General features: G+C 42.5%; 2 protein-coding genes and 3 long non-coding RNA genes across 13 annotated transcripts in view; 3 read left to right on the top strand and 2 right to left on the bottom strand.

Moving 5' to 3' along the window:
• Window positions 1-155: 155 nt before the first annotated feature.
• Window positions 156-7,221, bottom strand: adss1 (adenylosuccinate synthase 1). 2 transcript variants are annotated; one of them, XM_019870222.1, is made up of 13 exons: window positions 6,932-7,221; window positions 5,567-5,669; window positions 5,409-5,471; window positions 4,969-5,019; window positions 4,828-4,894; window positions 4,633-4,740; window positions 4,469-4,550; window positions 4,272-4,398; window positions 4,036-4,190; window positions 953-1,077; window positions 725-822; window positions 492-641; window positions 156-311 (listed from the first exon to the last, which is right to left on the bottom strand). In XM_019870222.1, the coding sequence occupies exons 1-13, from the start codon at window positions 7,127-7,129 to the stop codon at window positions 259-261; spliced, it is 1,380 nt and encodes a 459-aa protein (XP_019725781.1). In that variant the 5' UTR covers window positions 7,130-7,221; the 3' UTR covers window positions 156-258. The 2 variants fall into 2 exon arrangements, with proteins under 2 accessions (XP_019725781.1, XP_019725782.1); XM_019870223.1 differs by lacking the exons at window positions 4,036-4,190; window positions 4,272-4,398; window positions 4,469-4,550; ... (4 more) ...; window positions 5,567-5,669; window positions 6,932-7,221 and adding exons at window positions 1,582-1,736; window positions 1,811-1,937; window positions 2,008-2,089; ... (3 more) ...; window positions 2,948-3,010; window positions 3,106-3,424.
• On the top strand, window positions 245-11,381 carry LOC109516044 (uncharacterized). Of its 2 annotated transcripts, none has more exons than XR_002168287.1 (5): window positions 245-334; window positions 422-461; window positions 2,395-2,511; window positions 2,982-3,061; window positions 11,286-11,381. It is a non-coding gene; the product is annotated as an uncharacterized LOC109516044 (long non-coding RNA). The 2 variants fall into 2 exon arrangements; XR_002168286.1 differs by lacking the exon at window positions 11,286-11,381 and adding an exon at window positions 3,423-3,517.
• Window positions 4,860-6,795, top strand: LOC109516045 (uncharacterized). Its single transcript, XR_002168288.1, has 3 exons — window positions 4,860-4,972; window positions 5,443-5,522; window positions 5,884-6,795. It is a non-coding gene; the product is annotated as an uncharacterized LOC109516045 (long non-coding RNA).
• LOC109516040 (inverted formin 2) overlaps window positions 7,295-20,898 on the bottom strand; it is a 16,604-nt gene continuing 3,000 nt past the window's right edge. Inside the window, exons 1-23 of one of the 7 annotated variants that reach the window (XM_019870218.1) lie at window positions 18,480-18,563; window positions 17,490-17,900; window positions 16,229-16,344; window positions 15,930-16,089; window positions 15,274-15,307; window positions 14,999-15,140; window positions 14,196-14,328; window positions 13,443-14,030; window positions 13,155-13,300; window positions 13,004-13,065; window positions 12,259-12,361; window positions 12,073-12,158; window positions 11,791-11,891; window positions 11,622-11,692; window positions 11,441-11,548; window positions 11,308-11,378; window positions 11,093-11,213; window positions 10,565-10,729; window positions 10,318-10,420; window positions 10,068-10,220; window positions 8,577-9,377; window positions 8,267-8,320; window positions 7,295-7,708 (exon numbers count right to left, since the gene is read on the bottom strand). In XM_019870218.1, the coding sequence (XP_019725777.1) occupies window positions 8,268-8,320; window positions 8,577-9,377; window positions 10,068-10,220; window positions 10,318-10,420; window positions 10,565-10,729; window positions 11,093-11,213; window positions 11,308-11,378; window positions 11,441-11,548; window positions 11,622-11,692; window positions 11,791-11,891; window positions 12,073-12,158; window positions 12,259-12,361; window positions 13,004-13,065; window positions 13,155-13,300; window positions 13,443-14,030; window positions 14,196-14,328; window positions 14,999-15,140; window positions 15,274-15,307; window positions 15,930-16,089; window positions 16,229-16,344; window positions 17,490-17,900; window positions 18,480-18,522 (3,771 nt within the window). In that variant the 5' untranslated portion in view covers window positions 18,523-18,563 and the 3' untranslated portion in view covers window positions 7,295-7,708; window position 8,267. Of the gene's footprint in view, window positions 9,378-10,067; window positions 10,221-10,317; window positions 10,421-10,564; window positions 10,730-11,092; window positions 11,214-11,307; window positions 11,379-11,440; window positions 11,549-11,621; window positions 11,693-11,790; window positions 11,892-12,072; window positions 12,159-12,258; window positions 12,362-13,003; window positions 13,066-13,154; window positions 13,301-13,442; window positions 14,031-14,195; window positions 14,329-14,998; window positions 15,141-15,269; window positions 15,308-15,929; window positions 16,090-16,228; window positions 16,345-17,489; window positions 17,901-18,479; window positions 18,606-20,898 lie in introns of those variants that run through there. The other 6 variants (XM_019870217.1, XM_019870219.1, XM_019870214.1 and 3 more) reach the window with 6 other exon arrangements.
• Window positions 15,315-16,326, top strand: LOC109516046 (uncharacterized). The gene is made up of 3 exons (XR_002168289.1): window positions 15,315-15,534; window positions 15,967-16,017; window positions 16,236-16,326. It is a non-coding gene; the product is annotated as an uncharacterized LOC109516046 (long non-coding RNA).

Genomic DNA, 20,898 nt, shown 5'->3' with positions numbered 1-20,898 from the left:
AGAAATGCAAGCACATTAGCACAAAGTTCAATGCGCGTGTTGCGACGTCCTCTTTGTCTTCAAAATGATGATGTTATACAAAAGTATTTGTACTTATTTACTGCCCACTTCTATTTTCGACCACAAAAGAAAAGCAAATAAAGTGGAAACCAGGCTTACATTTGTGAATTATTTATTTAGAATGGTGATGAGGGGATCGCTTCGAGATAAAAATGGCACATCTGTGCAGCCGTGAAATGAAGAGCAGGGCTTTGCCCTCTAAAACATCTGGATCATGCACTCCCTGGACTTTCCAACACCGACCCACTTAACTGTTGGGGGAGGGAGAGAGAGCGTGTGTGAGAGAGAGAGAGAGGGAAAGAGCGAGGGAGAGAGAGAAAGAGAGAGAGAGAGAGAGAGAGAGAGAGAGAGAGAGAGGGAGAGAGAGAGTCACATGTAAACTCCTTGGCATCAACTGCAAGGTAAAATCTGAATTTTAAGTTAAAACCTACTAGGAACTCCAATGTGGTTCTCAATGAAGCGGATGTAGTTCTGTGCCTTGACTGGCAGCTCACTCCACTTACGGGCTGCAGATGTGTCTGTCTTCCACCCAGGGAAGGTCTCATACTCAACTTCCACTTTTTGCAAAACATCCATGTTTGCTAGGATTCAAATACACACAGTAAGAATACAGCGCTAACATAAATGTCACCTGGCCTTTCATCACCTCATCTCCAAAAATCACCTGGAAAATGTGGAATTCTTTTCCCGTTGAGTTTGTAAGCGATGCCTACTTTAATTTCCTCCAACACATCCAAAATGTCAAGTTTTGTCAAAGCGATGCTGCAGGAAGGTTGATGGAGTTGAAGAGGAATAGAGAAAGCATTGTGAAATAATTATCAATAAGACTGTGCAGTATAAAAAGTACAAAACAACAAGCTCGCTCCACATAATGACTTTTTTCAACACTCACGCAGTGAAGCCATTGATCATGTGTGCGTATCTGACAATGACAAGATCCAACCAGCCGCAACGTCGCTTCCTCCCTGTGGTCACACCCACCTCATGACCCCTGGTCTGTAGTAGTTCTCCGTCTGCCTACAAATAAAAAAACAAATATAATATTAAATTGCATCTCTCTTTGGCTGTGTTAGTCTAAATTTAGCATAACTTTCTATGGAAATATAAGCTAGTGAGTGTGTTTACGCAGACAACAAAGTAATTGACAATGAAACAGCACATTGGGAACACTGTAAGTTTAAACATTGCGTCTTATATGTTCCCTCAGTAGTAATACGAGTCTGCTGGTCACACAAAATGTATTCAGAATGTGACCTCTGGCCCTAAATTTATCCCTGCCTGTGACGTGCGAGCTGAAGGGTCAGTCAGTCAATTAACGCCTCACATGCCCTCGGGGCTAAGTGCCTGAGTCCAAGGTCATGAGCAGATTCAAAATCAAGCTTAAAGTGAGTACGTTACAAATGCTTTCATTTGATTTGATACAATAAGGCGAGGTCCACTCATAGCGTTTTTCTGTAACTGTAATTTTATCCGACCCTAACCATGACGATGGAAAAATTGCCAGTTACATCAATGTCTTACATTGAGTTGTTCAGTGGGGAAAGCTCCAATTCCCACTCGGGTGGTGTAGGCCTTTGCTACACCAAACACATCGCCAATATTGAGCGGGGGGATGCCGAGGCCAGTGCATGCTCCGCCCACAGTGCAGTTTGATGATGTCACAAAGGGATATGTACCTATAGAGCGCATTTATCATCAAAGCACAGCAATTGTAATTCTGTCCATGTAAAGACGTTTTTAGAAATCCTACCAAAGTCAATATCAAGGAGAGCAGCATTGGCCCCTTCAACCAGAATTTTCTTTGGAGATCCATGAAGAGCTTCGTACATGTAATAGACTCCATCTCTGACCATGGGCCGCAATCTTTCACCGTACTCCTGCAGAGCCAAACAGAGCTTAACTTTTGGAAGCAGCCTCTAAGATACCGATTGTGGTTCACGTCTCTACCCGAAGCTTTTTCAGTTGGTCCTCAACGTCGACTGTCATGGTTGGATACATGGACTGATACTGGCGGACGAGGTTCTTGAATCTGAAGGGGATTCATGCAAGCCGTAATATGACATGGAGGAGGATATGATGGCAACAGAATGAGGTTGATGTTATCGCCGTACTTGCTAGCAAAGTCTTTCCAGTCACCCAGAAGGTCGCATACACGAAGACCTGTGCGAGATGCTTTGCTGGAGTATGCAGGTCCAATGCCCTTCTTGGTTGTTCCAATACTAATATGAAAAAGCAAATCGTTAAAATACATCTGTACTAATTCATAGTAAGAATGATCGTGTCAGATCTCAAGTGTTGAAGCGTACTTCTTTCCCTCTTGCGCCTGTCTTTCAGTTTCCTGTAATCCATCGACAACCTGGTGGAAATCAAACACTGAGGAGGGAAAATAAGTTCACAGAAAGTCCAAAAAACAACAACAACAAAAACAAATCCAGCGCCATACGCACCAAGGTGAGCCCGATCTGAGACAATGAGTCTCTTCTCCCAGCCTTTCAACCCTGATGAGAGAGGACTGACAATTATAATAAGGAATATTTTTTTCACCCTATACAATCATTCACGGAGCACTTAATTATTCTCAGCATACCAACAAGAAGCACATTTCAACATTCTGCCTTTCCAAAAGATAACAATGCCCAATTTTATTGACATTGCGAGAGGTGTTAATACACGCAATACATTAATTATTGTGCCATCAATTTCTGCCACATTGAAACGTCACATTTTGGTTACTATCAAGATGGGTGGAATATTTAAAAAAAAAAACATGATGCGTGACACTTATCTACCACTGCAAATGACAAAAATAAAGTGTTGAATTAATACCTCTCTTAATAATATTAGATTATATTTGTAAAGACAGAATTGAGGATTGAATAAGTCAGACCTTTCTTCTCATTTTTGTCCCCCTCCTCAAACAGGCCAGGCAAATGTATGACCACGCCGTTACCTACAAGATCAGAGAGAAGATATCAAAGAGTTGAGACGAAACACATTTGTGGTTAAGATTTATTTGAATCAAATTGTGTCCCTTGTTGTTTTTACCAATGAGTGAGATGCTTTTGGTGTTGATGATTCCACTGGGGAGAAGGTGGAAGTCGTACTCTTTACCGTCCACTACCACCGTGTGTCCTGCATTGTTGCCCCCCTGGGAATAAAAAGCAGTCAAATAAAGATAAATCAACATTGCCACCACATTTTCTGGTGACCACTTCCCCCCCCCTCCTCCCAACATGACCCAAACAAGGAAATGTGTGACGTTCCTACAAGACTTTCGTTTGAACTTTGTGACCCTGTGTGAAAAAAAGACAATTGGGGTTTGTAGGCATTCATGTTTTGACTCAAAACTTTTTTTTGGCTAGAAATGACTTCACCTTAAAGCATCACAATGACTTCAAGCAGACATCCAGAACTCAGACTCTGATCCAACTGAAAAGATGTGGGAGCTGCACACAAGACATACCCTCTCGTAATATGACTGACGGGTACACGCTTATGCAACCAGTTTATTCAATTATATGATACAATATTTTACCATGGGCAGCATAATGAAGGGTTCGAATCTCAGCGTGTGTTTACGCAGACAACAAAGTAATTGACAATGAAACAGCACATTGGGAACACTGTAAGTTTAAACATTGCGTCTTATATGTTCCCTCAGTAGTAATACGAGTCTGCTGGTCACACAAAATGTATTCAGAATGTGACCTCTGGCCCTAAATTTATCCCTGCCTGTGACGTGCGAGCTGAAGGGTCAGTCAGTCAATTAACGCCTCACATGCCCTCGGGGCTAAGTGCCTGAGTCCAAGGTCATGAGCAGATTCAAAATCAAGCTTAAAGTGAGTACGTTACAAATGCTTTCATTTGATTTGATACAATAAGGCGAGGTCCACTCATAGCGTTTTTCTGTAACTGTAATTTTATCCGACCCTAAACATGACGATGGAAAAATTGCCAGTTACATCAATGTCTTACATTGAGTTGTTCAGTGGGGAAAGCTCCAATTCCCACTCGGGTGGTGTAGGCCTTTGCTACACCAAACACATCGCCAATATTGAGCGGGGGGATGCCGAGGCCAGTGCATGCTCCGCCCACAGTGCAGTTTGATGATGTCACAAAGGGATATGTACCTATAGAGCGCATTTATCATCATTCTAAAAAGCACAGCAATTGTAATTCTGTCCATGTAAAGACGTTTTTAGAAATCCTACCAAAGTCAATATCAAGGAGAGCAGCATTGGCCCCTTCAACCAGAATTTTCTTTGGAGATCCATGAAGAGCTTCGTACATGTAATAGACTCCATCTCTGACCATGGGCCGCAATCTTTCACCGTACTCCTGCAGAGCCAAACAGAGCTTAACTTTTGGAAGCAGCCTCTAAGATACCGATTGTGGTTCACGTCTCTACCCGAAGCTTTTTCAGTTGGTCCTCAACGTCGACTGTCATGGTTGGATACATGGACTGATACTGGCGGACGAGGTTCTTGAATCTGAAAGGGATTCATGCAAGCCGTAATTTGACATGGAGGAGGATATGATAGCAACAGAATGAGGTTGATGTTATCGCCGTACTTGCTAGCAAAGTCTTTCCAGTCACCCAGAAGGTCGCATACACGAAGACCTGTGCGAGATGCTTTGCTGGAGTATGCAGGTCCAATGCCCTTCTTGGTTGTTCCAATACTAATATGAAAAAGCAAATCGTTAAAATACATCTGTACTAATTCATAGTAAGAATGATCGTGTCAGATCTCAAGTGTTGAAGCGTACTTCTTTCCCTCTTGCGCCTGTCTTTCAGTTTCCTGTAATCCATCGACAACCTGGTGGAAATCAAACACTGAGGAGGGAAAATAAGTTCACAGAAAGTCCAAAAAACAACAACAACAAAAACAAATCCAGCGCCATACGCACCAAGGTGAGCCCGATCTGAGACAATGAGTCTCTTCTCCCAGCCTTTCAACCCTGATGAGAGAGGACTGACAATTATAATAAGGAATATTTTTTTCACCCTATACAATCATTCACGGAGCACTTAATTATTCTCAGCATACCAACAAGAAGCACATTTCAACATTCTGCCTTTCCAAAAGATAACAATGCCCAATTTTATTGACATTGCGAGAGGTGTTAATACACGCAATACATTAATTATTGTGCCATCAATTTCTGCCACATTGAAACGTCACATTTTGGTTACTATCAAGATGGGTGGAATATTTAAAAAAAAAAACATGATGCGTGACACTTATCTACCACTGCAAATGACAAAAATAAAGTGTTGAATTAATACCTCTCTTAATAATATTAGATTATATTTGTAAAGACAGAATTGAGGATTGAATAAGTCAGACCTTTCTTCTCATTTTTGTCCCCCTCCTCAAACAGGCCAGGCAAATGTATGACCACGCCGTTACCTACAAGATCAGAGAGAAGATATCAAAGAGTTGAGACGAAACACATTTGTGGTTAAGATTTATTTGAATCAAATTGTGTCCCTTGTTGTTTTTACCAATGAGTGAGATGCTTTTGGTGTTGATGATTCCACTGGGGAGAAGGTGGAAGTCGTACTCTTTACCGTCCACTACCACCGTGTGTCCTGCATTGTTGCCCCCCTGGGAATAAAAAGCAGTCAAATAAAGATAAATCAACATTGCCACCACATTTTCTGGTGACCACTTCCCCCCCCCTCCTCCCAACATGACCCAAACAAGGAAATGTGTGACGTTCCTACAAGACTTTCGTTTGAACTTTGTGACCCTGTGTGAAAAAAAGACAATTGGGGTTTGTAGGCATTCATGTTTTGACTCAAAACTTTTTTTTGGCTAGAAATGACTTCACCTTAAAGCATCACAATGACTTCAAGCAGACATCCAGAACTCAGACTCTGATCCAACTGAAAAGATGTGGGAGCTGCACACAAGACATACCCTCTCGTAATATGACTGACGGGTACACGCTTATGCAACCAGTTTATTCAATTATATGATTCAATATTTTACCATGGGCAGCATAATGAAGGGTTCGAATCTCAGCTGTGACCTTCCTATATTGAATTTGCATATTCTCCCCTCCCCGTATTTGCACGGGTTTTCTCTGGGTCCTCCATGTTCCTTCCACATTCCAAAAACATTCGGTTAAGTTCCCTGAATTCTAAATTGATAAGTGTCATTGTGAGTACGAATGGTTGCTTTTCTCCAGCCCAGGATGTTGTTCGCCTCTCAGTCAGCTGGGATTGGTTGCACCTCACTCATGAGCAGACAAAAAAAAAAAGGTATTGCTTTTCTTATATTATTCTAAGATGTATTTTTCAATTCCGGTGTGGTTGTGCATCACATTTTTTTTAAACATGGATCACTCTATAAAACAATATTAAGACCGTCGTTGACAATCCATGGTCTTTTCCACTTCACATAGTCTGCCCGCCCTATTTTAACACCCCTGGCTCAGAATCTGCTGTTGGGGCCACGTCTGCCCTCCCTCTCAGACTTGGCCTTCTCACATATCAAGCCACTCTGAGAATGTGACTTGCTCTATAGTGCACTGGTTGTGTAAAGGAGGGATCTGGCTTGTGCTGTTGGAAAATAAAGTACAACGTCCAGCCACTGTTGGCAGCTCGTCCAGAACTGGACTGACCAATGATTTCTGACCAGTGTTATATCTCACATGCGAGTAATCTGAAGCCGACTCAATGTTTTTATTATGATAGTCAATCAACGCACGCACATAAACATCGCATTACGTGAAAAATCAATGCAACGTGATAAGTATTTTCTCGCCGGTTTTCAAAATGTACAAAAGAAATTTGAAACAAAAGCTACCGGTCGTCCATTATCATACTTCGGCACGACTGCAACTTGGCTTCGAGTACAATTACCTGACATCTGCAGACAACGTCCGCTTCAGTGGCCAGCAGGTCGACCACTTTTCCTTTGCCCTCGTCGCCCCATTGCGCACCCAACACCACCGTCACTTTGTTGCCCACGTCGTTGCGCGGCCGCTTCAGTCCCGCGGCGGCGGCGGCGGCGGCCTGGTTGGCTTTTTTGTGCTCTTTGGCCGACCAACTGTGCGACATGGCCGAGGCTTCGGTCCTGGCCGTCTCAGGAGGACTAGCCGTCTCGAAGAGCGAGCATTGCCATATCCGTAAGGCTGATGATGTCACAGACAGACCCACCACCGGCGGGCGTTCATGGTCGTCCACAAACGCACTCGTTCGGTGTTCACGCAATAAAAACCTCAATTGGCAATGTACTTTTATTAAAGCAGATTAAGCGTTAAAAGTTACAATACAGTATCCTTAAGAGTGATTTATACGATACACGTTTAAATATTTCCTGCATTTTTTCTTTATATTACCATCTCAAAATGTTAAACGCACACACATCCACTTTTACATTACAAAAACTAAACATATAAAGCATTGTCCAATTTTTCGAAGAGGTTACAGTCAAATACAATTTACATAAAGGGACATGTTTAGTTCCAAAAGGCTGTGCAAATCACAGTTTGGGTTGAGTTGATAAGGTCTTGGTCTAAGAAACAATCTTCTGTAATCTCACAAAAATAAAATTCTCAGTATACTGGAGTCTTGCCAGTTCACATCTGCGGTGACATCAACTTTTTCTTTTTCCTCTTGATCTCCTTTTTTTGGAATCTAGTAAAGGAGGGAAATAAGAGTAAATAAGTACACTTTTACATTTAAAAGCAATTCTCATGATTGATCATGAGAATTGCTCGAGAAATGTATTTATTTAGGTAATTAACTGTAATGCAGATGAACTATTTAAATAATAGAGAGAGCAGTTTACAGGAAGCACATGAGACTCATTAGTAGATTAAAAACAACCCCAGGAGCAGAATTAAGGAATGGACGGGAAAATATGGATGACACAAGAGTGAAGGCTGCCATGACAAATTCATTCACAAGACGGACTGGAATGAGAAAAAAATGACTGCAATTCTAGATATATACATTGTTTTTTCTTTTGAGTAAATTAAACAACTCCAATATTTTTTTGAAGCACTTGTTGGGACTTATCAATGACCGCATCATTGAAAGAGAAGTGTTAAAAGCTGGACAACACAGACAAATGGAATCCAGATCCCAGTTAGACCAACAAATGGTGTTATTTGCCACAAAGTTTGGACGGTGACTGAGTTTATTAGGATGATGTTCCTTGCTTACTGTTTGCCATCCTACCGCTTGACCGACCTCACTGCAACACACAGCCCTTTTTAGGTTTAGTGTGTCCTTTCCCACTGTTACCTTGTGTTTTAGAGAGTAAGAACGGAAAACAGCATTCAAACAAACTGTCCATTGGCAAACAAGCATTAAGACTTCAAATCAAAATCTGCATCCGTTGTCTTTAATTAAGAGAGGCACAGATTGGTAAATTCTCACAATGAAGTACTAAAATCATATAGAAAGCAGAGTGCAATAAAAATAAAGCAAAAAAATCTTCCTTGAAGACATTTCACAAGGCTGGCATTCCAAAGCGTTTTATTTAAGGTAGATACTTTACCTGGATTCTTCTTTTTGTTGCGCTTAAAGAAGCTTGGCTGTTTCTTTGGTTCGGGGTTTGCCGAGGAAGTTATATCTTCAGACACTGACGGCGCATCTTCAGATTCGACTCCAACTTGGCCGTCGCTCACCAAGATGCTCTCCATATGAGTCTTGGTGCATTTGGGGTCTGCGTGCGTGCAGCTCACGACCACGTCCTGCCCAGATGATTTCACAGCACACAAATCTCGACCTGCCGCTTGTCCTTCAGCCTCTTGTAAACAAATCTTATTCGTAATTTGACTGTCCTCTTCTGCCTTTGGATTCCTTTCACTAGCGTCAGTGTTTTCGGCCAGTTGAACATTCACACTAATGTCTGCCGGCTCCTTGGCTGTTAACTTCTCAGGTAGCGGGCTCGAAGCTTCATCCGCCACAGCCTCTATCGGGTCGCAGTCTGATAGCGAGGATGGGCTGAGCGCACTGGTTTCAGGTGAATCTACAGAAAGACCATCTGTGCAGTGACATGGCTGGGGTTCCACCTCGAGGTTAGTTTGGGGTGCTGTTGCGGTATGCTCCTCCTGTTGCGATGTCGGCCTTTCCTGGGGCGCCGGCGCAATCGAGGCCGATTCCCCTGGAGTTGGTTGGGGTGAGGCTGCCGCTTGCACCGCATCCTGAGGCGTCGAAGGAGTCTCGTCCGGTGAGCTGATGAAGCCGTTCACCTCGCGGGTGCTGGCTCGGTGAGCTTCTGCTGGAAGCGTGGTGGGAGCGGAAGCGGAAGAGGCCACTTCTGCGGATTTTTCGCCTGCAGAATTCACACTTGACCCTGAATGGGGAAATGTCAACGGTATTACTCGAACCGTTAAGAAAATTACAAAGGGGCATCACAAAACTCAAATGGGACTCAGCGTACAGACCTGCGCCAAGTTTGAACTGTTAACAAAAGGGAAGAAGAACATCCGTCTGTTAACTCGTTCACTTCCCAAAGACGTTTTTAAACGTCTTTTCAGACTTGGTCCAGAATTGGCTGGTACTGAATGAGTTAAGCAGGCCTCCTAATTTACAGGATGGGACTGTAACATTATTTAGGAATGGGATAACAGTTCCAATGTGAGTCAAACAGCAATTTAAAAAAAAAGTTTGCCAATCTCGGTCACCCCAAAATTGGTCAATTTGGCTTGTTGACACAGTCAAATTTTCTGAGCTACTTTACCGACCATCAAGCGGGCACCCATTTTCTCAGCAAAGGGCTTTTTGACCCATGTCTGCTGGAAACAACAAAGAAAAAATACAAAAAGTGCCCGCTACAATCACAACTATACTTCTTGGCGGAGGTAATGAGTGAGGATGCAAGGCAATACATTTCCCAAGCGCGTACATAAAAAGCTAATGCAGGCAGAAGGACATTAAAGGGCACAAAAAAAAGAAAAAGCAACAAGCCTGTGTGGCACGCAGTTAAGTGACTCAGGAGCGGAGCTAGAACTGCGGATTGGCGGCCACAGTCTCTTGTCCTTACCGGGTGGGCAGGTATCCCTACTCTTTTCACTACGAGGGAGGCTTTCCGAATCGCACCTTGGCCTGGTCTTTCTTAGGGTGAAACCCTTCCTGATGTCTGCAAGCAGGTGGTCGATTATGCAGCCGTCGTCCTGCGGCACATAGCCTTTCTTGACTGGTGAGAAACCGCGATTTAAAAAAAAAAAAAAAAGTCGGGTCAATACTTTTAAAATCATACCAGGGATTTGTTGAGTCGTGCAGTCACAACTCACTTATTTTTCCATTCTCTCCCTTCTGTCTCTTGGACTCTTCCTCTGCCAGCTGCTTCTTTCTCTTCTCAGCTTTGGCTGCCTGCTCTTTCCTGGTCTTATTGTCCTGCATTTGTGAAGAAGAAAAAAAAAAAAAAGCTATCACTCACACCGAGTACACGTCGTACACAGTAGCAATTTCGACTGAGTCAGCAACACATCAAAACGTTTCTTTTCACACTCTAAAAACGACACCAGTATTATCCTCGACCTTCAGCGCCTTGATGAAAAGTTCCCGGAAAGTCTTGATTGTTCCGAAAAGCTCTTCTAGCGACAGTTTATTGGCATCTTCACAAAAGTAGACGGCGAGGTCACTCCTCTTCTTGTCAATGTCCGCAAATCTTTCAGTCAAAGCTCGACATGCCTCCAGATTTTCCTGCGGCATAGAAATGAGGCCTTTTGTCAGAATGAGACACGCGCTCACAAAACGTAGCGTCAAAATTGATGCAGTAGTCTATTTTTCTTTTTTTTTTGGACATTTTTAGCAGCTCAGTAGCTCATTGAATTGAAAATTATTCTTTTAGGGCCAAACACTTGTCGGTACTGGAGTTTTCCTACAAAGATATAGATGATGTCCTCCAAGCACTTCGACATGCCGTCTGAAGGCTCTTTATCTTTTATTGGAGAGACGCACACCCCTGGCTGCTATACATTTTTTTAATACACTTCTTTGATATGCAGCTAAAGTGTAATTCGAGGTTGCGTACCGTTACTAAAACAGAGTGAGCAAGGATCTTACCTCAAGAAGCTTTGCATATTGCTCCTTCACATCTTCAACAGAGTTGGAGACTTTCTTTGACGCCTCATTCAGTCTTTTGAGTAAGTTGTTGGCTTCGGATTGGACAGAAACCACATTCATTCTGTGGCATGAAGAACATTTTTTTTTCATGAAAGAATATTTCACAGATTTGTGTGTGTGTGTGTGCACGCAGGAATGTGGAGGAGAAGCTGTACCCTGCAGCCTTTTGGCAGATTTCAATGTCCTCTGGCAATGCCAACAGTTCCGGGTGGTTTTCTTCTGCTTCCTACCAAAAAAGGTATGTGGAGTTATTAACAGATTTACGCTTTACGGCAAAAGGTTGTGTACCTCCAAGATGTGATGGAGCAGCGTGATGCGGCTCTTGTTGGCTTTCGTCTCCGTGAGTTTGAGAAGAGAGCTGATTTTGAATCCCTCGGCATTTCCTGTATGGCTTCCCTAGGAGGAAAAGCATTTTAAGTGATTCTCTAAATGTCACACCGGGGATGAAACGGATATTTGAGGCTCTTACATAATTGAGAAAATTCCCCACGTCAAGGATGAGCTTGCAGAAAGAAGGAATGAGCGTGCTTGTCCTGAGAGCTGGGAACACAGGTTGTGAATTGGTTTTGGGTAAGCTGGAGGAACATGGCAAATAAGGTTATTTCCGCATAAAACACTCAAAAGTCGAGTGTTCTTACAGTCACAGGCCTCCTCCAGCAGCTTGACTTTCGGCTGGAGCATGTCCAACACTGATGTCGTCTCCTCGCACAATAACATGCACTCAATCCTCAGCTGATAACTGGAAACAGGCAAGGAATTTAAAAAATAGTGATGGCGGACAAATCGGAAAAGATGGAAGGTCACATTTGAATGCAGGCAGATTAAAAATCCATCGCAAAATTTCACGAGTTCTTCTCTGGCCCATTTCACTCCGTAAAGCAGGCAGCTCACATGTTCTAACAGTTGGCGAAGGAAGTTACCATTCGACAGTGAGGAGCAATGTGAAGAAACGGTCAACATTTGCCAGCTTTTCCTTTTCTCCTTGGAAGGACTTCAAGTTTTCAATCTAGACGACAAAGGCAACATCGCGGCTCAGGCGCTGCGTCTCATCGCGCGATGAGGCCCTTGAATGACAGTTTTAAAACACTGCGTAGGTGTTGACAAACCTCATGCTTCTCTGGCAGAAGCTTCAGGAGCTGTTTTAGCACCTCCACATCAAACCTGGTTCTGTCACCTTTCTGAATCATCATCACAAAGTCCTCGTTTGAGCTGGACAGAGAATATTTGGAACGTTAAGATGGACACTCACTGGCCATAAAATTAGGCACACATGAACAATCTACTGAGATCTATCACAAGAGGTGTATGAATTTTGATGTTTTTCTAAACTTGGCTTTCTGCCCATTAGTGCATCAGGACCATGAAAACACACACACACACACAATGCATTCAGAGTACATAAGTGGAGCAAAATAAGTAAACTGTCGATTCAACAATGAAGTTTGAATTTCAAACTCAAGCATTTTAAATTGACTGCAGAAATTGCAAACACAAATGAAGATTCAGTTACTGGCTTTGTCATTGTTTTCCAAAGTAATCGCAGCTGTTTGGAAAATATTTGGATTCAACACAAAAGGTAACGGATTTCAAGAAAGGCAACAGAAATCCGAGATTTCCTGTTAATAGGCTGAAATTTGGATTTGACACAAAACGATTAAGCATCAATATATTATCAATTGATGTGATAATATAAACTACAGTAAATATAAATTCTTTTTGAGTAAGAGTTTCTTTTTCTTTAAAACGGAATTTTTGATGCATTTTATTGGATCTTCATCTGCACCTAAAGAAGTGTCCAGTGAGTGCAATTGACAGACATAAAATTGAACACCACAATGATTCGTGTCTCACCATTTGAACTGCTTCAGGAATATGTTAATATTCAGGTTTTTCTTGGGATCAATGAAAGAAATCTAGAAGCAAATAGAAATAGGTCATTTTGCTTCAGGAAACCGGGTGCTTGTTTTTAAATTCTTCATCTCCGAACGACGACCGCGCACACCTCTTTCGGCTCCTTCTTGACAGGAGCAGCTGCCCCCTTGTCTTTGTGCTCGGTCACCGGGAGACAGAACAGCTGCTCAATACTGCTATAGTCCGGCTCATGAGGAGAAGTCTCTTTCTGAACTGAAGCCCACATGGAGGGACCATCTGTATGTGTAAGAAGAGAGAGTTACCCCATCATGTCATTTTAAACTGTTTGCTCCTCTCCGAACTTGAGTCCTGATGTCACGGAGGAAAACATTTCTAATCAAGTCTTGAAAGAAAGCCCACACCTATCGACCTAACTCACCAGTAACAGACCTCAGTTTCTGCCAGTTGAGCTTTTTCATCCTCAGAGTAGGACATCGGTTCACCTTTGCGGGTGTGGCGCACCCCAGGGCATAACTGCTCTGAGCCACGATCATGCCCGGTGGGGGAGGTGGAGGTGGCACGCCAGGTAAGGCGGGTGGCGGCGGCGGTCCACTGTTCATACCTGGCAGAGGGGGTGGAGGCGGTGGGGGGGCCATGCCAGGACCAGAAGGTAGTGGCGGTGGTGGTGGTGGAAGTCTCATTCCAGGTAAAGGAGGCGGTGGTGGAGGTCCACCAAATCCACCAGGGAGTGGAGGTGGGGGAGGTGGAGGAGGTGGGCACTGAACAGGACCTTGGGGCCCTGTCATATTGGGAGGAAGTGGTGGTGGTGGTGGTGGAGGGGGAGAGGCAAAGAGTGGCTTCTGAGGTGATGCTGAGCATTTCTCCAGCTGGTTTTGCTCTTTCTGACTAGTCTGCGAAGCCTTGTCCACTCTGGCAGGCTGGCCATCCAATTCTTGATCGCCCTCAGACGACTTGGTCTTGAAAAACACCAGACGTTCCATGATCTTCTCAAATGACCCTATCTGAGCTAAAGTCCAAACAGGAAAAAAAAATGTTAGACAAGTGTATACAGAGGCCTTTACCTCATTGCTATGTTCCCAACTCCATCAAACATTAATAAGAGGCAGCCATTAGCGAGACATTTAGCTGCACAGGAAGTTGGAGTGAATGCATCGCAATGATGCTGACTCACAGTCCTGGGCCAACAGTATGGCTCGGTTAGTGATGGCCTCGAGAGCCAGCCAGATATCCGAACGGCTTGGCCCCAGCAGGAGCAGCGTCTGCAGGATGGACAGCAGCTGCAGTGAAGCGGGGGAGCTGCTCACCTGGCACACATTAAAAATAATATCACTTAGGGCTGGGCAATTATGGTTGAAAAGTGTATCAAAATATACATATTTCATGTCAGTCCATCAATATAGATTGCATATTAATTTCATTCTTTTTTTTAAGGAAAATGAACTGAATTTAGGTAATTTTATTTTCAAGTTTAATATTTAAGCTTAAATAAGAAGTTAAAACAACTATGAGAAAATAAAACTGGTCAATTTAAAGATTAAACAAACATTTGCTGAGTGGAGCCGGAGGAATCACAATGTATGTGTTTTGACTTTTTTTTTTTTTTTTTTAAACCAATCAAATTGAAGAAAGTTGAAGATGAACAACAAATTACATTGATTAAAAATGAAAATCAAGCCACTATCAAGAGGATAAATAGCATTCAAAATATCTGGTAGTTATGCTCCAAATTTCCTTTTAGGCGCTTGGTATTGGGGCACAAATCTAATGTCATACAGCAATTTTTTTAATCAATATATATGATATTGAGTGCATTTGTATTGATATTGATGACCTATCATATTTTATATTTACTGCCTTTGATGGCTCTAGTTGTCAAATATTAAGGCCAGTGGTGAATTAATATGCATCACTAAAACAAGATGATAGATGGAATTACATCAATGAATTCTCAAGTCCATTCCACACAACTCTCACCTTGTTGAAGAGAGTTGTGAATACCTCCAGGTGATTACTCATATCAATCCCGCCGTACAGTCGCAAGAGCTCCTCCTCATCTTCAGCCATTGCCTCTTCAAAAGCTTCACATTGAATAATCAAGTCTTCATCCTCCTGTTCTCTGCAGGCCACGTGCAAAGACAGATCAGTCATTGGTGCGGCACGCTTCACATTGAAATGCCATTTTACTTGAAAAAAATAAATACATAAAGAGGCTGACTGATGAAAAGTTAAAAAAAGGCCCACATGCTCACCTTAATTTTGGTAGAATATCAAGAACCTGAAGCCCTGCAGAACAAAAAAATACATCATGAGTGTCACAACATTCACCTTGGTTTTTTTTTTTTGTTTTTGTTGTTTTTTTTCCAAACCACGTATAATCTTTAAAAGTGGAACAATGGAATAGGATAATGGAGGAGGTATGGCAGGAAGGCACAGGTGAGCAATTATAAAAGAGGTGTGGCCAATCAAATTGTTGATTGGTCCACAGAGGTGGGTGTTCACACTGGAATTAGGTGAGTTCATAAAGACTCGGTTATTTATTTATTTTTTTTGTGTTTATAGTTTGTCTTGGGACTCCAAACTCTAAACATCAGTCTGCTATGGGAATGATCAACACGGATTTGCTGTGACTTTCATTTTGTCCAACTAAATTAGGTTAGTATGATTCGGAATCATGTTTTGAACTTAAGACGTAGCAGCGTATGATATAAGTTACAAGCATATGTCAAGCTTTTAATGCATTGTCAGACAGAATGACAACCTATTCTCAGGCACATTTGCAGTAGAGCGCCAATGTCCTGTTTTGTGCTTTGTATTCACTTTTAGCACAGACGTAAATGCTGTGACAGTTCACAGAAAAGTGACCTCACTCATTGTGATTAATTGTTCAGTGGCAGGCTGAACCTACCGATAAACTCCTTTCTCATCTTATCTCTCTGCCTCAGGTCGTCGGAGCCGAAAATGAGGGCGTTGATGACACTGAGGAGCGTGACCATGTAAGGAACGTTGTCGGTGGCCTGAAGCTCGTTCATGATCACGCTGAAGCGATAATGATGCGTCTTCACACCCTGCCAAACAAATCAAAGAGGAATTGGTCCACTTATTCATTGTGGTGTAATGCCCGTGAATACAACTCGCCACAAGGGGGCGGTATTTTTTTTTTTTTTTTTAAGGGGTGGGGGGGGGGGGGCATATAATTTTTCTTGCCTTGTAGTGGTCCAGAGCATCCAGAGCAAGGTGATGACCATCTGTTGAGAACATGCTGAGGGCTGCAAGTAGCTCAAACACCTGCTTCTTCACCATCGTGTTGGAGGTGTCCAAGGCTGTGGAGCGTCATGAGTGAACAGCACACGCAAAACATCTACTTTCACGACCGTGCCTTTTTTTTTTGTGTCTCGACCAGAACATGCTTCACATATTTTCAGGCATCGCAATGTGAACTTTGTTATTTGAGGACGTGGCAGCAGATAAACATGTTTGTAATCTGAAAATTCCAATACGCATGGGTTTCGTAACTCGCTACACACCAAAAATGAGGGATAATTGGTTTTTTGGTGACATTTCAGGCTGAAACTAAAATGTACTTTAACCTTTAGATGTGAACTTAATTTGACCTTGTGTAAACTTTCAAAAGCACGTGTCCAAACTTTTGATGTTTCGGTACTTTTTGCACAACTTCCTGTTATTTAACGAGGAACGGAACAGCAAAATTCACAATGGGTGTAATATACTTTCATTCATAAAGACCTTTATGTGACTCTTCAGGCCTCTCTGCATATTTCAAGGTATCTCATGAAAATCTGTCATCCTTGGCTCAGTAGCCACGTCGATTTCAGAACAACCTGTTTGAAGCCTTGCAATGATTAGGGACTGTTGCTCAATTGTTAGGTGTCATCTTAGATTCCTGATGTAAAAATTAACATCATGATGAAAGGCGTGTTTGAATATTGATTCTAAGTCCATCCATCCATTTTCTAATCCGCTTATCCTCACATGGGTCGCGGGCATACTGGAGCCTATCCCAGCTGTCTTCGGGCAGTAGACGGGGTAAACCCTGAACTGGTTGCCAGACAATCGCATGGCACACACAGACAAATAAACATTCACGATCACAATTACACCTAATGAGAATTTGGCGTGCCCAAGCAACCTGCCATGCATGTTTTTGGAATGTGGGAGGAAACCGGAGTACCCAGAGAAAACGCACGCAGGCACGGGGTAAACATGCAAATTCCATACAGGAAGGCAATTCTCAGTGAATTAAGCAATTGAGTCGTCCATTGACAGATCAAAAACCTGTTGTCAAATTTGCTGTTCAGCTCCTTGTTCGAGAATAGGAAGTGGTCCAAAAAGTTTTGACCAAAATCTCTCAATTTTTCTGAGTTGTGCATATAATGTATACAAGGACTATGAAATAAAATGTGTGTTAAGATGTTTGGCGATATAGAAGTGGAATGTTTGTGGGAACCTTGGGAGAGCTTCCGGATGTATCCCTCATTCTCAATGATGAAGTGGATCCCGGCTGAAGAGTTCATGACAGCACGGACGCAGTTGACGCAGGTGAGCTGAAGGAGGGCATCTGATATACGGGAGCAACCTCGGCCCGAAAGGCGGTCCAGGGCCTCCAAAAGGAGATCCAGCCCACTCAGCTCCAGGAATTGGACCATCCATGTCCGGTCGCTTCCGTCCAGGCGCCGCTTCAGGCCAGAATAGTTGACCACAGTGGGAACCTGGAGTAGTCTGATACAGAGCTCGGGATCAGCATTTTCCAAGTTGGCTTCCTGTTGGGTGTCTGAGTCCTGCGATGAGCCCAGGCGCCCCCTAACTGCTGCCCACTTCTTCTTTACCTCCGACATCCCTGACATCATTTTAAAAGCACCTGTGTAGAAAGGAAAGGGCATTATATCGTTCGTTCATTCAAATATGCATTGTTTAAATTTTAGCAGTTAGTCTTCCTCAGAGCCAAGACGGTCTGTCAGCTGGTCAGAACAGAGTAGAATGCTCAATGAGGGGAAGAAAAATCAGCTTAAGACTTAGAGACCTTATAGGCACATGGTTATGTCTGTTGACAAGTAAAGTAATACATTAAATAAGAGTGTACGTTGGTAAATTAGTGCCACATCAAACAAACAGGAAAAATGTAATACATTTCATGTTTTAACATGATAAATTTCACATTCACTTTTTTTGTTTTTCAACAATTTTAGCCGTTGCATTGCTAGTGACGTTAATTTATAAGACACAAACGAGACTCAGTCAGTGGCCTGAACCCGAAGTATTTGAATGCGGAAGCCAAACAAATCACATTTTAAGATGATGAATTTCATGTTTTAACTTTTTTTTTTTTTTTGTGGTGTAGCACCAATTCACTTCTGTGAGAGTTAAAACAAAACAAAACAAAACAAATAACAGCCAAACAAAAAATATTGCTTCAGACATGAAGTTTGCAAAGAAGCACCTGAATGTTCCACTGCGCTACTGGCACTGCTTTGCTCTATCATGACCTGGATGCTTGCTATCACCGATGGAAAAATGATTTCTGAAGTTTATCAGCACATTTTTCAGAAAACCTTATGACCATCAGTCTGCCAATTGAAGCTTAATAGGTCGGCGATTGCTCTTAAGACTGCAAGAGAAGCTTTGTTAAAAAGGTCTAGCATTCTGTTTGTTTGTCGACTCTCTTCCGTCACTCGACGGTTTCTTTCTCCAACGAGTTGCGACGGCTGCAGAGCCTCTCTCCCATCACAATCACCCTCTCGCAGCCAGGCACACAGTAGCATAGTGCAGCAGCTCCACCCCGCTAGCAAGCTGCTCATTATCAAAATGAACTCCCCCTTCTTAAATCAGCAGCATTCGCCACTGCAACACAATCACATACAGAATGGCTTCAACTGATCTGCAACTGATTCGGTCTGATCTGTGACTACAGGAAAGGGTTGAGTTGAGGTGACTGCTACCAAAGGAGGCTCCACCAGTTACACAAGTCATTAAACTATAATTATTCAAGTTATTATCCAACTGTTGATACTTTTACCACATTGCAGTGACACTTACATGTGATCAGTAAAAACATAAACACATGATTGTGTGTTATTAGCTTAAGGGAACTGTGTTTGTCTTCTGGTGTGACTGAGATAAAGATCAGATCATATTTTTTGAGCAATTATGGAATGACATGCTTGTTCTTGCAATGAATAAATATATTCCAAAAACATGCACGGGAGAGTAATTAATCACTCTAAATTGTGCGTAGGTGTGATTGTGAGTATGAATGTTTGATCGTCTACTTTGTACCCTGCGATTGGCAGACAACCAGTTCAGGGTGTGTACCGTGCCTACTGCCCGAAGACAAGTAGGATATGCTGCAGCATGGCGGCTGTGACCCGAGTGAGGATAAAGCGGTTGAGATATGGATGGATGTACTTTTTGTTTCCATAATCTTGTTTCATTATTACCTTTTATGTTACATGATCATATTGGAATTGCTGCGAGGTGTGAAAAACTAGGGTCAATGAAAGACTTTTTTTGTAAGTCCACACAATTGTATTTCCGCTAGATAATTCAACAAAAAATATTAAAAATTGCTATTACTAAGATATTGACTATTCGTTGACTTGGAAAATGAATTAAGTGCACTTTTAATTTTTTGAGTGGAGTAAGAAGGAATTTCGAATGATAAGACTTGAGGTGTTATATTGGCAAAGCTTCAAAACAACAGCTTTTTTCATATTTATCATTCTGCGGGTTGTCGTCAGAACTGAATGGGAACACGCTTGGAACAATAGATACAAGTCCAAAAATAACCACGTTAAAACTATGCAGGAAGTTGCACAAAAACGAACATGAATAAACTGAGAAACCCACACCAATGAATGTCGACTGTAACTTCCTTAAAAATCACTTTATTTTGGGAAGGAAATTTCATGAATTTGTCCACATAATGTCATCCAGTCTCACCATTGGTAAGCAGAACAAAGACAGCAGGCCGGATCACAAAGGAAATGAAAATGGGATATGACAGCGCTGCACTCTGTGGGTGTGTAAACACCAATGTCAGCAGTCCAGTCATTTCCAGCAGCTATGCAAAACATTCCAACTAAATCCTGCGTAAAAAATCTGTTAGCCAATCCAAACTCCCTATGAGGTCTTACTGGACACTCCGTTTACAATGCAAAGGGGCGCGTTTCATTAGAGACATTGAAACTGATTACACAAGGCACAACTATGTAGAGCGAGCATATATTATGAATGCACACATGCTGCTTTTTGTGGCACAACCAAACACAGCACTGCCCCCCTCCTTTCACCAACCTGACTCTCTGGGGAGCTTCTAAAACATTCCCGTATGAGCAGGATACACACACTAAGTCCAAAAAAGGGGATAGCACTCTGCAAAAAGTCTAAAAATACTTCCTCTGAATTAAGGGTTGCGATATTTGTTGGTTTGGTATTTAAAAAAAAAACGCTTTCGGCTCTGCTGTCTGCTGTGAATTTCAGAATTGGCAAACCCAAATGATGAGCATGTACAGACACAATGACTTGCTCTGACTCACAGTTGGCTTCTTGGAAGGAATGATAGCTTTTGCAAAGGCCCATTGTACTTGCTTTTCACTGTCACTTTGCTCGACACTCACATATTCAACTTCTACACTGTTGGCCTTCTGTTTTTAAAAGATGCAGTGCAGAATAATTCCATTCATTCCGCCGAGTCAAGGTAAAGCGACTCTTGGCATTTGTCACATCCACTGGCAAAGGAATTTTGTCAGCTCAGGCTGCACAATCCTGCCTCGTTACCGTGGCAGCCAGCAGACATACACAGAATGGTGATTCGCAGCAGACCTTTTCAGTGCCGTATTCAACTGGCATTGAGCCCCCCC

This window comes from Hippocampus comes, unplaced genomic scaffold, assembly GCF_001891065.2.
Source record: "Hippocampus comes isolate QL1 unplaced genomic scaffold, H_comes_QL1_v1.1 scaffold43, whole genome shotgun sequence".
In the NCBI taxonomy this organism is placed as follows: domain Eukaryota; kingdom Metazoa; phylum Chordata; class Actinopteri; order Syngnathiformes; family Syngnathidae; genus Hippocampus; species Hippocampus comes.
This window is presented reverse-complemented; position numbering and strand designations above follow the sequence as displayed.

What these genes read in the sequence shown, in the direction of transcription:
- adss1 (XM_019870222.1), bottom strand. Translation starts at nt 7,129, where the DNA reads ATGTCGCACAGTTGGTCGGCCAAAGAGCACAAAAAAGCCAACCAGGCC. An exon ending in TCTCCTTGATATTGACTTTG is followed by an intron (nt 4,191 to 4,271) that starts GTAGGATTTCTA and finishes TGCGCTCTATAG; the next exon opens with GTACATATCCCTTTGTGACA. An exon ending in GAACCACATTGGAGTTCCTA is followed by an intron (nt 312 to 491) that starts GTAGGTTTTAAC and finishes CTCCCCCAACAG; the next exon opens with TTAAGTGGGTCGGTGTTGGA.